At 42.1% G+C, this 17,305-nt stretch overlaps 1 protein-coding gene across 1 annotated transcript in view; it reads left to right on the top strand.

Annotated features, from left to right (window-relative positions):
- SDR39U1 (short chain dehydrogenase/reductase family 39U member 1) overlaps window positions 1–17,305 on the top strand; it is a gene marked incomplete at its 5' end in the record, with an annotated part of 234,380 nt that overhangs the window by 108,845 nt on the left and 108,230 nt on the right. Inside the window, 1 exon segment of the mRNA XM_044058856.1 lies at window positions 4,350–4,502. Coding sequence (XP_043914791.1) covers window positions 4,350–4,502 — 153 coding nt within the window.

The raw sequence follows: 17,305 nt of genomic DNA, 5'->3' as shown, positions 1-17,305 counted from the left end.
CTGGAGGCCCTTTTAAGCCTAGCCAAAAATTTCAGCCATGTTCCTACAAAGTCAGCACCTCTATGCCCTGTCCAGCAGGGACACAGGTGAGATCCCAGGGGTATACTTTGTTTCCCATCCAGTCGTCCAAGTTCCTCTTAAAGAGGGCTAGTGAGGTACTCTGCTTGACATGGAGAGGGAGTCTATTTCACAGATGGGGGAGTCTTTGGAACACAAATCTATCCCGCCAACAAGTTCTATTAATGTCACAGACCAGGTTGAGGCCTTATGTGTGAGTTGCACAAGTGAAGTTTGACTTATGGATCTGCAGCAACTCCATCAAGGCTGGGTCTGACATGGCCTTGTATGTCAGATACAGGTCATCTCTGAGCAGTCTGTATGAGACTGAGTTGAGGGACAGGGCTTTTAGCCTATCTGTATAGGATAGGTGTTTGAGACCCTGGATTTTACTGGTCAGGATCCTCCTGTGGTCTCTCCAGCTGCTGCATGTGTTTGGCAAGGTACATGCTGAAGGGGGCATTGTACTCGATAATGTGTCTGATAAGGGAGGAGTACAGGAATGTTGTGACCTCCTTGTTCCTGGATGAAATATCCTTATTTATGAGGTGGGCCATGTAGAAAGCCTTCCGTAGTGGTCAAAAGTCAGTTTGCTATCAACCTGGGTGCCAAGTCCCTCACAAATGATTGTGTGCTTAGTACGTTGTTATAAATATGCTAATTAGTGGGGACGCCATTTTCCCCAAAGGGGATAATGATGCATTTCTTGGCATTCAGTTTTGGGCCATGCTTCTGGCACCAGTCATTAGTTTGGGAAAGGCCATCTTGGATGATGATGACTTCACTAGGGGTATTTAAGACTGCGTCCAGCTTGCAGTCATCTGCAAACCTGGTCAACTACAGACCACTGGCTTTGGCTTGCACCTCAGAATAATATATCCAAACAGTAGAGGCCCCAAGACTGATCCTTGGGGTACACTGTTATGGGTTTACTACTAAAGGTGGCTTCCCCTATTTTGACTGAGTGGGTGCTATCAGTGAGCCAGTTAGCTACCCATCTGGTAGCATATGGGTTGATGCATAGCTAGGAGAGTTAATCTGTTATGCCTGAGTGGGAAATAGTGTTGAAGGCTGTGGCTAGGTCAAGGTAGGTGGTGTGCACTGTCTTCCTCTTGTCCATGGCTTTGGTGACTGTGTTTTGAAGAAGTCATCCAGGTTTAACAGGTATGATCTCCCTTTGACAAAACCAAACTGTGCGGAGTCAAGTGTTTGGAGGTTGCCAATGTCCTTGTTTATAAGGTCCATGACAATGCATTCCATGGCCTTGCAGATCAGACTAGTTAGGCTGATGGGCCTATAATAGCCTGGGTTGGTGGTTGCCCCACCTTTGTGTAGAGGGATGATGGTGGCTGCCCTCCATTTAGCTGAGATGAAGCTGGTGCTCAGGCTTTGGTTGAATAGGGTGCCCAATGGTACTGAGGGCTCATGCCTGAGTTCTTGTAGGACACAGCCAGGGATGTTGTCGGATCCCATGGAGGCTGTAACCTGAGGTGCAGTATCACCTGTGCAAGCACCATACATAATGGCCAGCACTATACAGGTACAATTTCTCCTGCACATGCAGTAATACAAATTCCTTTTTACCGCTTGTAATGCAGCCTAGAACAATGGCAGTAGTGACAGTCCTGATCCCTGACTATACTATACAAAATACAGTACTGCTGAATAACTGTTCATCAGGATTCCACTTAAATGAGTCCTTGCACTTCTTATGCCTTTACCATTAACCATACAGTTAACCATTGACAGACATCAGAGTGGAGGTATGACAAAGTGCATACAGCAATCAAATAATTCAGCATAAGTCTTTAAATAATACTGAAATTGTATGATGTACAGTGACATTAGACCATGCAGCCCACATCACAGCCCACAGCTAATGCCTGTGTATCAAATGTAATCTGTGATATTGAAGTAAAGGTACCAACACCTTAATGTCATGATTCATAGTGGTGGACCATGCCACCTCTTTTTTTATACATGAGCCTGCCACGCAGTGTCCCATGATACTGCTGGCCATCATCACTGCTTGAAAGAACAGAGGTAAATGCACTGCCAGCTTGGGTTTGTTGCACTCTTGACTGATGCATGTTTATGTTGTGCAGAATACAGCACATGATAAACATCCTGCATACAGTAACAGGGTCTTACTGAAGGCCACCCCCAGGCTCATCCATGTAACGGACATGGGTTCCACAGGCCAAACATTCACTCAGTGACAATCTGTCTGGAATGCGTTCTTCTGCAGCTCCCCTAGGGTTAGACTGGTGTCATCAGTGAAGGCAAAAATGAGGGGGGGGTCATAAAAAGAAGGGGATTACAGCTAAGCAAAACATTTGCCAAGTTATACCTAGAGAAATGAAAATGACTGGTAAAGTTTGCACTTGACAAAAAGGTAACCATGGAGGATGCTGCCATGTGGGAAGACGCGGTAGAATGAGCTTGTTTGTCAGATGTGAGAATTATGGGCAGTGCTAGGATGTTAGGGCAACATGGTGGTGATGCACTCCCATGTATCGCATACTGCCCTGCAGTTGGTGGAATGGTAGATCTTTCCATTCTGGGACCACTCCCTCCCCTCATGGTTCAAAAGGGGCCCCAGTGGCCACAAGTGTGCAGTCTCACACCAAGCATACCTGGAAAATGTGACATCTTGTAGAGGTCCGTCATGGTTCTGGGTTGGTCCTGAAGTGACTGACAAAAATACTGATCCACACATATCAAGAGTATGTTAAGGACCTGCTGAAGTATTCCTGATGCAAAAGCCTGAGAAATACCCATTGTGCCTCCAGTTTATCTCTGGAAGGTTCTGTTAATAAGTATAGTGAGGGCCATACATGTCCTAGTATCCACAGTTACAGGAAGACTATGTATCCACAGGCCTTGTCTGAGAGCCACACAAACTCACTAAAGCCCTTGTATGTCTGACTACTCTAAATCCATCAAAATTTCTTGGTCAGCAAAGTTATAATCTGTTAATCTATGCCTCTACCTGCACCCTGTCGGCCAACGAGTGCTGCAGAGTGCCTACTGTTTTGGCATGGCAGAGGCAAGCAGCTCACAATGAGAAATACCCAGGCTGGCAGCTAAACCAAGTATCTTCACCAATTGCAAAGTAGATAAAGATGCTTCTTCTCCTTTTGTCAGCTTTGTGTGCACAGTGCAGATATACGTAAAGAACACAGGCTGGAAAAAATTATTTTCATAAATTAGTCATGCAAGTTAAGGCATTTCTCCTTTAAATCTCATGGTTTCATTCACATAATTTGCCTGTAAGCTGTGTAAAATGGCTGTGTTTTCTGAATCTCACTGAAGCTCTGCTTCAGCCAGCACTAAGTTCCCATTATGCGCAAGTGCAGCGACTTTGAATACTGCCCAGGTGCTTGTGGGCTCTAATGCTAGAAGTGATGCTATAAGTATAGCAGTCCATTCTCTTGTATAGTTTGATTTCAGTTTGGAGTAATTACTGCAGGGGTGCAGACTGTTTCTTGCTAGGGGACTGCATGGGAGGAAATTCAGGTTAGGTTATCAGTCATTGAAGGTAATTTGTATACATATGCCCTGAATGTGTTCTTACTCTGGGCAGGTACCCAGTTCAGGATTAGTTTCTGTGCATTGCACCTCACAGGCGTAGACTTTGATGTCTGCCCTCACTGTAACCCTTAAGTAAATGAAGCAGCTGATCATAGAATGGCTAATGGAACTGTAAAGAGCAGTGGTACTTTGCTGTTAGTCTTGTGTGTATGGCAAATTGTCAGGGAGCATGGTGGCTCTTCCAGTGATTACCCTGTGTGCACGTGTGTGTTGGCCTTCCACCTGTTCAACCTGGTAATTGTCATCAGCACACTAAACACACGTAAACATTTAGCCCACCTTGATTGACTCATCGCTTTTGTACCCAGATGTCATGGTTTTCTCATTTTATGCCTGACAAAACTATTCTTTTCTGTCTCAGGCCTGTTACTATAGAATGCAGTTTCTCCACAAATAAGTACTGTCTATTTGCTGTTAAAGAAGGTGTAAAAGTGAATGACAAGTTATCACTGTTGGTTTACTAGTGCTATGAGTGTATTTTGGTATTTATATTAAATGTATAGCACCTGTAGTGACCAATACATTTTATCCAGATACTCAGGAATAGTTTTCATGATTTGTTCTAGCAGTTGCAGTTGTGTATTTCACTTATTGTTGCACTAAAGGATAATTATGCTTTTGAGTGTGAAGTAACTTTTTCATTTTGTAATGTAGAATGCTAATGACAGTCACTTTTGCAATTAATGTTGTTTTCCCAGGCTACTACCGCCCCAGTTTGAGTGCAGAATACACGGAGGAGAGTCCTGGAGGGGATTTTGATTTTCTGTCTCGCCTTGTAACTGACTGGGAAACGGCTGCTTGCCTGCCTGATGCTGCTGGAAGCCAGACCCGGCAGGTGATAGTGCGTTCTGGTAAGTCTTTTTTTCTGTGTTGTATACCTTCTCAGAACTGTAGCATATGACATCCCTGCTCCTGAAGCACTGCATTTTTTCCTTATGGTTTAATCAAGAATAAATTGCTTAATGCAAAATCTAATACAACAGATCCTCATTGGTGGGTCTTATGATTGGCCATGTCTGCTCTACCAGTCTCTACCCAGAACTATTCCCAAATGAACCCATGCTTGGAGCACTTATTTTTAGCGCTTTTGCATGCTGTGGCATGTGCTGACTACAAAAGGGTGCCCAACCCTTGAGCCTGTCATTTTTTTTCTGTAGTTCACACAGTTTGGATGCCATTGTTGACATAAATCAGTAAAAAGTTCCCACATTCACTGCCTAGATATAAATCCACAGCATGTTCCTGTGGTCATCAAACCACTAGCCCAGATCCGCACCATCACTGCCTTAAGTGTCTTGTTGTACATGAAGTGAAGCAGTGCCCTGTGTGCCACTGGTTCAACCCTGCGATCTGCACAATGTACAGTACAGGAGCCCATGGGCCTACCTTCAACCCTGCAATCTATACAATGTACAGTGCAGGAGCCCATGGGCCTACCTTGTCAGCAGGAGGAAGCATGCCGATGGATGAAATATTCTTCTGCAGGGATCAGTGACATGTTGCTTCACTAGACCTCAGCCACGGCACTTTCACAAGGACAGAATATGCAAGGAGAGGCCAGAGCCTAGCCTTCCTGATCGTAAATACCTTGCTAAAACAGCATTCTGCCTCGGCAGGTGCTGAGCTTATTATTGACATGTAAGGGTGTGCCAGTCCCCCATCTGGCCAGATGTGTGGGTCGGGAAGTGTACTTGTGGCTTATAGGTTGAAAGGTAGTTACTAGGCTTGCAGTTCAGGACACCATTGAAGAGTCAAGTTCAGTCTGGTTAAGTGACTTGCTGAAGGTCACAGATTAGGCAAATGAAGGCTGAGTAAATCAAATGTACTTCAGAAAGCAGTTTAACAGCTCATAGTCTTAATCTTTTGTGCTAATTGCCAGACTGCCAGACATCCCCTGGAGGGATGCAAGACCAACCAACCCCTGAGTTTTTTGCTAGAGCTCAATCTTGAACTGTCTGATTTCTGAAGATGTCCCAAAAAGCACCTGCACACAGGTTGGGGATACCGACTACAAAGGATTTTCCTCCATGGCTTCCTCCTCCTTGTACGCAGCAGGGCCTTCTTGCCAAGACTGAATGCCACCAAGCCTTCCCTTACCATTGCTCATTACTGAAGGCTTAGACTTCTAACGGGTATTTGCTATTTGTTGAGAGTTTGAGTCAAACGCAGGGCTGCACCCTTCCAGGACAAGGCCAAACATAACCCTTTCTCCCAGACATGCACTCAGTATGTCTGTTCCTTCTTGCCTAATATCCAGCATGTGTCTGTGTTTGCTCTTGTGCAGGGCACACAAGAGACCTTTGTGCATATTGATGGAGGTTGAATGAGGAGTTTGAAGATTCAGAAACACAGTGAGTTTCCCTATGAAAAGGCTGTGAGACATGGTGGCCTAAAGTGGATTGACCTTGGGATTCCATCTCTTTCCATCAGGAATGCCTAAATGTATATCTTTGGTAGAAGGCAGAGCATGGATTACTTTATCTATGGAACTGATTGTCAGAGATTCTGTTCTGGTATTCTGGTGGCACCCTATTACTGCTTCTATCGTTCGCAAGAAAAATACCCTTTATAGTTCCCTGACTGAGTGGAGAGAATGCCTCAGCATTCAGCCTTGAGCTGAATCCTTTGTAATCTTTTTGGGCCAATGTAGGTCCGAGAAACAAGATTTTGTGACCCTGCTGCTAGAAAGTGCTAAGCTTTAAATGGGTTTTGTCAGGGAATACAGCACATTTGTTTGACTCTGTACCCTGATGTACTTGCCTACATTCTGTTGACCTGTCTCAGTCTGGCCTCAAAAGCACCTGATTTAGATTTTTTTTTCTGTAGTTTCCTAGATGGACTATATGGCCTGCTGTCATTTTCATTGTGCTGATGATGTGGCTAGGGCCACAGGATATGGAATGTGTCTCTGCATGGTGGCATGGCTGAGATGGTCCAGACAGCACAGAAAACTTTCTGGGAGCTCAGTTTGAGCAACATGCTGTTCAATATCTGGTGGATCCTCCCAAGAGGAAAATGGAATTTAACCTCTGTGGAGGATCTCTGATCCTTCTGTCAACTTCATCTGCTAGATCTAGCCAACCTCAAAAGAGGAGCAAGCCTCACTGTAATTAATTACGTTGCATTTTCTGCTTTTGTTTTAGCCAGGTTGTCTAAATGTATAACTCACATGCCTTAACCACAGCAGTCCTGACTATGGTTTGGGACTACCCTTGGGGAGAATAGCCTTCAAAATTTGTCATCATTGTGAAAGCCGTCACCATTGCCTGTTTGGTTCTGCATGTGGTTGTGCTTGGTCACTTCTCACCGAGATGCCTTCACAGAACTGTTGGTGCAGGCCTAGATTTTGGTGTTGATACTGGCTGTACAAAATGTCTCTTACTTCATAGATGTATAGATTACTAGGCTAATGACCCAGGGGGGCCTTTCTAAGTCTAGCAAAGCTTTCCTGAAAGAATGACATCTTGTATCCAAATAGGACATTGAAGGCCAAGAATTTTTAAGCTACCCCTGTGTATAAAGGACATGGGTGCCAGGCCCAGTGTAAATTTCCTATTCCCCATCCACTGGTCTAGGTTGCTGTTAAATTGGGTAATAGATGACTCCGCTTCATATGAATGAAAAGCTTGTTCCATAGGAGGGGCAGTCTCTGAGATGCATCTCTATCCAGCATGTTCTTTTTAAGTCACAGACAAAATTCAGGTCCCTAGACATTGTATTTCTGGTACTGTAACAGGACTGTGATTTTACTTGCACTTTTTCTTTTCTTTTTTTTTTTATTTTTCAAAATGGATGGATGGTTTTCATCTTGTTCAGGACCTCAGAAATTTAAATTGGTACATCTAGTTGTGGTGCTTTGTGTAGCACTCCGGTCAGCCTCTCCCTCAATTCTTTGTTAGTTGTGGAGCCAGAAAAAGTATTGTCCTCCAATTTGAGGAGCACACTTGCTACATTCTAAGTATGAGAAATCCTGCACATGGAGCAATGCCCTGACCGCAAAGCAATAGCTATTCTTTTCTGAATGCCAGTACTGCATCCTCGCAGACAGTAAGTGGAAGTGCTTCAGTCCTGACTGCAAATACCCTACAGGCATTCAGAAACTGTGCTTGTAGTGCATTACCGTCTGATCAGCATCTGCCAACCGTATGCCCAAGGCAGCCACTCCCTTCATCCCAGCCTAGCTACAGTTCTGCATTCATAGTGTCCAAAGTCTAATGCCTGAGATGGGGAAGACATCCTTGATGATGTTAGTGGACGTGATAGATGTATTTTGGCACATCATTATTTGGGATCTGCACACAAAGTTCCTCTAGTTTGTTCTGGAGGGGCATTACTTCATTGTAAAATGTTGCCATTTGTGTTTTTTCCAGCAGTCTAAATATTTCCAAGGTTTTGGCTATGGTGTCCAAAGCATTGTGGGAGGAGAGATTTCCAAGTGTTCTCTTGGCATAATGTCTTTTGGTGGTCCTTTTAGAGTCTCATTAGTAGTACCCCACACACACACACACACTTGGGTACTCCTATAGTTGTATTCCCTGGAAAATGACCATAAACTGGTTTGTCTGGTTGTGTTCTGTTTCCCTGTCTTTTACTCAAAAAAAAAAAAGACTGAACTCCCTTCTTGTTTTTTTTCTGGAAAACAGTTGCCTGAGGGACTTGGCATAAACGGCCATGTCAACTGATTCCACTGCAATGGACCTCCACCCACTTCAGGTAAGATAAAAAGAAAGTTGAGAGAGACATGAATGACTATAGCTGTGCATCCACTTCTGTCACATAATCTGTAGCTGATGACTCCGCTGTGAGACATTTATGCAGTCCTCAAACTCAGTCTACTTCTCCTGTGCCCTTTAACTTTACATTTCGGGGGACACACATGGCCCAGTATCCTCACATGTCCAGACAGACTGTTCATCCAGTGGACTCCCCTGGGAAGGGATAACTGTGGAACCAATGGATCGCTTATGGAGGTCAGACCTATGCCTTCAACTCTAAATACCGTAAATCTGGACACTCCCAAAAAGCACAGTCAGAAGACCAAGTATGTATTCCCTCCTGTTACTTGTTCTCAGAAAGGGAGTTGGGAGGACTGCTTGTTTTGTTCAAGGACTGTTCAAAGCGAATCCGTCTTTACAGTCATTCTGTCCTGCTTCCTCTTTCTGTCCTATTAAGAGAAAAAGATGTTCATAATCATTCCAGCAGAAGACTGGGCTATATGGGTTATATCCTGCAATGGATATAACAACCGGCCAACTTACAAAGCTTTAGGCACCTTCCATGTGCCCAAACCATTGGTCATTTCAAGCTGAGCTGACTGTTAGGTTTGTGGGTCAAGCCATTTAGAGCTTTCCTGCTGCTGAGAAGAGCACTCCTCTGTAGGCTTTCAAGAATAGACTGCTGGCTAACGTTCTTCCATTGCAGGGGAGAAGTTCCCTTTGGGAATAAAATTTTCAATTTTATTTTTTGTCACACAAAACTTATTTTTCTGTAAAAGAACTGCTTCTAAAATAGAAAAAAAAGTTTTGTTGACTGTCTGATATTTATGTACTAGTAAAGAAAAATGTCACTTTGCTTTTCTGGCAAAAAGTTGTTTGGGGTAGTTTAAAAAGTTTATTTTTTTCTTTGGGGTTACTTTTTGGGGCTGAAATATATATATATATATATATATATATATATATATATATATATAAAAATTTATATATATATATATATAAATAAATCTTACCTGTTTTACCAACTATCTGCTAAGCATCCCAAGGAATTCGGCACCATTTTCTCCTTGACCAACCATTTTCAGCTTGACCATGGAACAATCAATTTGTTTATTGGACTTCCTTTCAGCCATAAAAGAAAAAGATTTCTAAGCAGCCTTTGCCAACACAGCAGGCTGGTACTTTGAGGGAGAACCACTCTCATCAGTCTAGGGAGACTAGGCAGGGAAAGTGCCTCGGCTTAGCCAGAATGTTGTGTTCATCCCTAGGGAAGTTGTTACTGGCAATTGTGGGTCTGTTTCTTCAAACATTGATGTGAAATAGTAACAGAAGACCGAACATATTTCTTATCTTGTATCAGTTACTCTGGACAGGAGTTATTTATTAGGCTTAGCACAGGGTCTAGAGCAGGCTTCTGACCCTTCTTTTAAAGCTTTTTCGGGTAAGAGAAAATAATTGGGCTTTTTATGAAGAGGTTCAAGAGATTGAAACTGTGGGGGGATGTGAAGGGACAGATGCAGTTTATATCCATTGATTTCTGAATCAGATCTTGAGGAGAGTGCAGTATCTGACAGTCCTCGGCAAGGATTCTCTTTTTGAGACTAGTTGCAGGATGAATTATTTTTCATTTGGAAAACTGTGACTTCTCAATCTCCCAGAAAATATGATGAAATTGTTACAAATGGAATTTCCAGAACCTTCTTCTATTCTTCCAGTTCTACATGCATTAGAGAATATTTTTGTTACAGCCTTCTAATTCCCTGACAGTCAGTATGCTGCCCCTAGAAAGGCAGACTATATAGTCCCTCAGTTGTTTGTGTTCTACAGTAATCCCAGACCTGATCCAACTGTTGCATTAATACAAAGCCTTCTTCTTCTGACAAGAGTGGGAAGGATTTTGACATGTTTGGAGAAAGTGCATGCTTCTGCAACATTATTTTTTTAAATTCAGTTGTCAGGGTCATATGTTGAAGTTTATCCTGGATAATTGTGAAAGTATGAGGAATGTTTTGACATTAGTTTCTTTCTGCAGGAAGAAATCTGATTTGTGTAATTTTTGTCTCTTCTGTTTCTCAAGTCACCACTCCTTGCTGAAAATGTGCATACAGCTCTTGTCGATACCACTTCCAGAGCTTCTGCCATTGGATCTGTTCTGAGGTTTGCCTGGCTGCATTCTCAGAACTTCCCAGAGGATGTCAGAAATGAAATGAATTATTCCTTTGACAGAGATATGGTTTTGGGACCTTCTGCTGCAGAAATAATCAAGTGCGATGAGAAGGGAAAGCTAATTCAGAGAATCTGTCAGATTTTTCATCTCTCCTTCTGTAAATTTCCTAAGAGGCCCTTCTCACCCTTGTCCATTTTTAGCAAAAAGCAAAATTACAGTCCCAACAAAATGTGGTGAGCAGATGCTTAAAAAGCACTGGCAGGGAGGTTCCAAAAAGAAAGCAAGACCCCACCCCCCCGAACAAAGGATAGTCCAATAAGTCAGAATGACTGTATGTGGGTCCTTGCTGTTCATCATATTGATTACTGCAGTAGCCTTAGCTATATGGGTTATTTCCTGCCAAGGACGTAACAGCCAGCCAGCTTCCAAAGCTTCATGGCAACTTCAAACTGGTTTTCAGCTCAAGCTGAGGTGACTAAAAGACAAGTTTGGGTGTCAAGTCCTTCAGATCTTTATTGCCAACAAAGAGTCCACACCTGACACTTTTGAGGATAGACTGTCAGCTTGTGCTGATCCTTTACTAGGCAGATAAGTTCTGCAGTACAATGTAAGTTCCACCCCCCCATTTTTTTTTTTGATTTATTAGTACCTTTCTCTTTAGGAAAGTTATTTTAAAGCTAGGAGTTTGTGTATTAATGGACTGTTGTGAGACTGTTCTGTACTTTTAAATGGGAATGCTGTCTCTTCCTGTCATTTAAAAAGTTGTACAGTAGCTGAAAACCATTTTTGTTGTGCAGAAATTGTTTATATTACTTTGTGGGGCTGGCAGAATGTTTTAAAGTGATATTTACTGTGTCTGTGAAAAAGTGACTTTGTTTTTACTGGTTTTTGTTGCTTTTCCTCAGAAAAGAGGTGCCATTTTGGCTTACCATGAAACAGTCTGTCAGTCTCACAGCTGGCCCTTCAGCCACAAAAAGAAAGTTAAGCAAACAGCATTTGCTGTCACAGCAGGCTAGCAGTTTGCCTCTACCGCAAGTAGATGACTGTGCTGTGGTCATTAGTTGTACTTCAGGACACTCATCTTTTACCCCAGATTCCTCTGGTAAAGCAACTATAGCCACTGTGGATCAGAGGTTAGCCACATTCTCTGCGGCTGTTGGAGTCCCTTCAGTGAGCAGGGGAGAGCCAGTCTTGTGGGTCCTGGGAGAGGGAACAGGGAAGGCTTTCTTGTTGTCTGGCTATTTTGTTAGGATGATGTGCCCGTTACTGGGGAAGCTGCTGTTGTCATTTATAACACCGTTGGCCCATTTTTCCTTTCAAACTCCAAAACTAAGCGTGTATCTACTCCTCAAATTTCCTTAGACAGGAGTAGTTTACAGGGTCTGGGTCAGGGTTTAATTCAAGCTATTGATCCTTCTTATAAAGTACTTTCTGGTAAAAGAAAGAGGAATACCTCCCGTCCTGAAGAGATTCAAGATTCTTAATCTGGACAGAGGGATAAAGGGACAGTTACAGGGTTTTCTCTTCAGATTTCTACTCAGACTCTGAGGAGAGCTCAGTGTTTGACTCTCCGTGTTGGGGGTTCTCTTTATTTGAGACTATTTCTAGAATGTGCCAGTGTTTTCAGTGGGAGACCACTGATGTTTCTCAGTCCCTCAGAAAATATTATGAACTTACATTAGGAATTTCCAGAAGCTGCATCCATTCCTCCAGTTATGTCGGCTTTGGAGGATGTGTATTACTGCCTGCAATTTTCCTGACACCCAGCCAGCTGTCCCTAAAAATGGCAGATAGAATGTATAAAGTTCCTGAGTCTTAAAGTTTTTATACACTATTCCCAAACCTGATCCAGTAGCTATAGCTTTAGTTAATCCTTCTGCCAAATGCTTAATTACAGTTGTACTCTTTCTGATAAAGATGTGAAGATTACTAATTATGAAGAAAGTATGCTTCAACTGTGATTTTCATAATTTTGAATGGTCAGGCTCACGTGTTAGTTTGTTCTGACTAATTGTGACACTATGAGGAATGTTTTGTCTGCAAATTCTTGTGAGGAAAAATCTGCTTTAATTTCTTCTGTTCAAGTGACTACTCATTTTTTACAGTATGTGTATGACTCTGGCATTACTTCAAGGGCTATGGCCACTAGTACTGTTTTAAGGCTTGCTTGGCTGCATTTTTAGAACCTGCCAGATTAGAAAAATTAGATTTTAAATTCTCCTTTGGATTAAGATTGTTTTGGCCCCTCTGCTGCAGAGGTGATCAAAAAGTGTGACGAAAAGAGGTATGCTGATGCAGGTAATCTCTAAGATTTTTCAGCCTTTTTCCAAGGGATTCTCTAACTACTCTTCCAGTTTTGGTAAGAAACAAAATGAAACAGTCTAAGCAAAATACAGGTTAATGGACATTAAGAAGAAATGTCAAAAGGGTTCCAAGAAGAATTCTGGAAACATCCAAAACCAAGGGCACTCCATTGAGTTACTGTCTGGGACTTTATTCCTCCATCCACTCTGGCAGCCCCCTTTTTCTTCCAAGAAGTCTGAATCTCCACTTTCCTCTTTGGCAACAGATAGTTTCAGACAAATGGGTTCTGAGGATCATTTATCAAGGTTACAGATGGCAGTGGGAGGAAATTCCTCCTTTCCAGGGGGTAATTCCTCATCATCTAGACTAGACAGTTTTTGGTTTAGCCTGTCCACATGCTGTCCCAAGGGGCAATAGAGCCAGTTCCCCATTCCCAGGTGGGAATCTGGTTTTATTCAAAGGTGTTTCTAGTGACAAGGAAAGAAAATGCTTGGACACCAGTTCTAGATTCTTTCCTAAACTTCTCTGCAATGGTGCCCAAATTCAACACAGTGCCCTTTACAACCTGTTACCTCTTCTTGCTCATTCAAGTTTCCTTGTAACACCAGATCTAAAATATATACTTATCACATTCCTATTCATCCAGACTTAAGTCATTTCTTAAGATTTTGTGTGTCTAGATCACATTATCAGCTCTCTTACCTACCCTTTGGACTATCTACTGTGCCAGAGTGTTCACAAATGGTCTAACTCCAGTTCCTTTAGTTCTCCTTATTGCAGGCTACAGGGTATCCATATTTAGATGTTTTTCTTATCTTTGCAGAGTATTTTTCAAAGTATCAGGAATCTCTCACTTAAGTGAGAGACCTCGTTCACAAGCTGGGATTCCAAGAGAACATTCAGAAGTCTTTGACTCCTTCACACTGGATTGTGTTCATGGGGTGTCGGCCAGAGACTTCAGTTCATAGAGCTTTTCTTCTCCTAAGGTTTTCCACTCACACTTCGTCACTGAGCGAGAATACCTTGGTATAGCATCTTTGAGTCTGATGACAACCCAGGCAAGACACCACCTGAGAAAGATAGAGTGGTATCTGAAGTCTATTTTGTCCCAGCGCCAGTGTTCCCTGCCTTTTCAGTTCCTAGTGCTGGGGCTTGTCAGAAGGGAAATCACTTGGTGGAGACTGCAGATATCCCTAAATCCAAGTCTCCCCTTCTTCCTCCCTGTTCCAAAGCAGTTAATCACCACAGACCCCCCCAGAGTTTGCTTGCAGAGCAGTTTTAGAAGGGATAAAAGTAGAAGGTGTATGGAGCACTAAAAGACAGACGCATGTACATAAGTATAAAAACATACTTGGCCTGACCGAGGCACTCCACTCTCTAAATCATCTTTGATCACTGAGACCTCTTCACATTGTTACAGACAACACCACAGTCATGTGGTACATCAACAAGCAAGGGGAACCAGGTCATACTCCCTCTGCAGGCTAGCTATATTTGCTACGGGTGTAGCTTCACAGCACACTGTCTCACTTTTTTCAAGCGTCCTGTATTCTGTTAGAGCCAAATTGTTTGGCAGACGAGCTGAAAAGGACAAGGGCAGACCATCATGGACAGAAACTAGATCAGGGGTCTTCCAAGATTTGAACATCTGTGGGAGGTTTTTCAAGCAGACCTATTTGCCTCCTCCCTGAACAATTGGCTGGCAAGATTTTGCTGTAGGACTCCATGCAGAAGGCCTGGAAGACAGATGTCTTTTTTTTTTTTTTTTTTTTACAGGAATATTCCTGTGTGCTTTTCTACCCTTTCCACTAATATCCAGGGTACTTGTGAAGATACAGAAGGAATCCACCAAGATGTCTACTTCATCCACATCTGTCAGCCTTACAGCTGACCTTGTGGGTGATCATATTTTTATTCCTTTCAGAGATCTTTTCTCAGAGGAAGTGCTTAGGGTTCTGCAGGAGGCCAGGACACCCAATACTAGACAATCTTACCTCTCCAAATGGAAGAGATTTTCAATTTGGTGTCTTTCTTGAACTCTGGATCCATTTTCAGTAGATGTTCCAGTGGTTCTTTCTTACTTGTTTGAGTACTTAAGAGTGGTTAGGCTTATTCTTCAGTGAAAGTTCACTTGTCAGCCATTTCTGCATATTTGCCTTTAACTCCACCTTTGGCTTCCAGATTGGAAGTAAAACATTTTCTTAAAGGTGTCCTTCATATTAAGCCACCCTGGAAACCAATTTCACCTCCTTGGGATATGAATTATGTTTTAGAGAAGCTTACTGTGGCCTTTTTTGAACCTGCAGTCTTAGCCTCCTTAAAGTTTTGTACTTGCAAAATAGTTCTTTTTCTAGCGTTAACTGCTAGGAGGGTGTCTGAGATTTAAGCTTTGATAGCTTCTCCACCTTTTCTGTTTTTTCACAAGTCCCTCTTTTATGCCCAGGGTGGTGAATGAGTTGTCTCATTATTCTGTTCAGTTGCCCACCTTTTTTCCTTCTCCTTAGTCCTCAAATGAGAGGATTTTATACACCTTGGATGTACATAGACAACTCAGATTTTATTTGGATAAGACTAAGGCTACCAGAAAGTCTGATCAGCTATTTGTTTCTTTTCATCCCAGGGCTCCGAGATTACCTGTCTCTAAACAAACAATTTCTTCTTGGATTTCTAAGGCAATTTTTTTTATGATTTTCATGGTAAGATTCTTCCTGCTCCTGTTATGGCTTACTCCACTAAGTCTGTGGCTTCCTCAGGTGCATTCTTTAAAGGCTTGGATACTAACACTATTTTAGAGGCTGCTACATGGAAGGAATTGAATAATTTATGTAATTTTGCTTATGTTATATGATATATATATAATGTGTGTGTGTGTAAAGTATAATGTAAACTTGTTAATGTAATTTTGCCTATGTCACAACTGATAATTCAATAAAGGTGTTTAAAAAAACCTTTTATGCCTAAAATGGTATCAGAGTTTACTTTAAGCCAAACTATTGATCTCCCAATTTTCTTTCCCAAACCCAAAAATGAGGGAGAAAAAGATATTCCATATCTTGAATGCCCAGTGACATCTCTGGTACTGTTTTGACAGAAGTAAATATTTCAGATCAATTGTTCATTTCTTGTGAATGTAAAAAGGAGGAGCAACCTGTGTCAAAACAAACCATTTCCAAATGATTGTCTAAGACTTGCCTTCTGTGATACTTTCCATAATAAAACTATTCCAGTGAGGGTCCAGACCCATTCTCCTCGGGCCTTGGATTCATATATGGCTTTTTGGAAAGGGTTGGAGTCTAGAAGTATTCTAAAAGCTGCAACTTGGTCCTCAGCACTGTAACCTTGATTCCTTCTCTCTCTGTCTAGATCAGCCTTTGCAAGGACCATTCTGCATGGACTGCTGGACTCTTCTCCTTCTTCCTTTCAAATATAGCATGCTAGGGTAATGTACCCATATAGCTAAGGCTACTGCAGCAGTAATCAATATAATGAACATTGTACTATATTATAAGTAAACTTATAAGTTGATGTTTGAATTGATCACTTTTGCAGTAGTCACTCCATCCCACTCATTTTTTGGTGTGTTCATGCCAGGGTACGGTTATTTTTTGTTCTTCCTAGCACTGTCCCTTCAGTGCTCAACCTTTATCTTTCTGTTAAAAGGAAAATTCTGAAGGGCTTTGTGCCCAAACTTGCCTTTTACTCAGCTCAGCTTGAGCTGCCAGACAGTTTGGATGCATGGAAACTGCCTTGAAGATTTAGAAGCTGGCCGACTGTTGTATCTTTGGCAGGATATAACCCATGTAGTTAAGGCTATTGCAGCAATGATTATTCAGACATCTACTGTTGTGGTAAGTTTACTTCCACAACTGCACTTTTCCCTCCTCTTACCCTGGCACTCTCTTAATCCTTCCAAGATGTCTGAATCTCCATTTGTTTCTTTGGCAACAGATTGTTTCAGACAAATGTCTTCTGATTTGATCAGTCAAGGCTACAGATGGCAGTGGGAGGCTCTCCCTCGTGTCCAAGGAATATCCTGTTCCACCAGACCAAACTTTTGATCTGAAGTAGGATATTCATTTGTCTGCAACCACCTGGTTATTATGGGATATCATATCCGAACCGTATATGGTTTTCCAGCCATGGAAGCTCTCTCTCAGCTCCTCCCTCACCCATAATGCCTACCCTGCCCTCCTCATGACCCCAGCAGATCTGCGCGCTGCTGGTTTGGTTTATGTGGAGCTCTCTTGTAAGTTAGTTTTTCTAAACTGTTAATACAGTTTTTGAAGTTTTTTTCATTTTTTGTGAAGTTTTTTAGGTATTTTTCTTTATTATTTTACTTACTATTATAATTAATTTTTTTTCCTTTTTTCCATTTTTGTGTGTGTGTTGGTGTGTGTGGTGTTGTGTGTTTTATTTACTTTTTTTGGTTTAGTGTTTTAGTTAGTAGCTTGTTTATAGATTGGGATGGCTG

Source organism: Protopterus annectens, chromosome 16.part0, assembly GCF_019279795.1.
Source record: "Protopterus annectens isolate FY-2018-M chromosome 16.part0, PAN1.0, whole genome shotgun sequence".
Classification (NCBI taxonomy): domain Eukaryota; kingdom Metazoa; phylum Chordata; order Ceratodontiformes; family Protopteridae; genus Protopterus; species Protopterus annectens.
The sequence above is the reverse complement of the archived record's forward strand: the minus strand, read 5'-3'. Positions and strand labels throughout refer to the sequence as shown.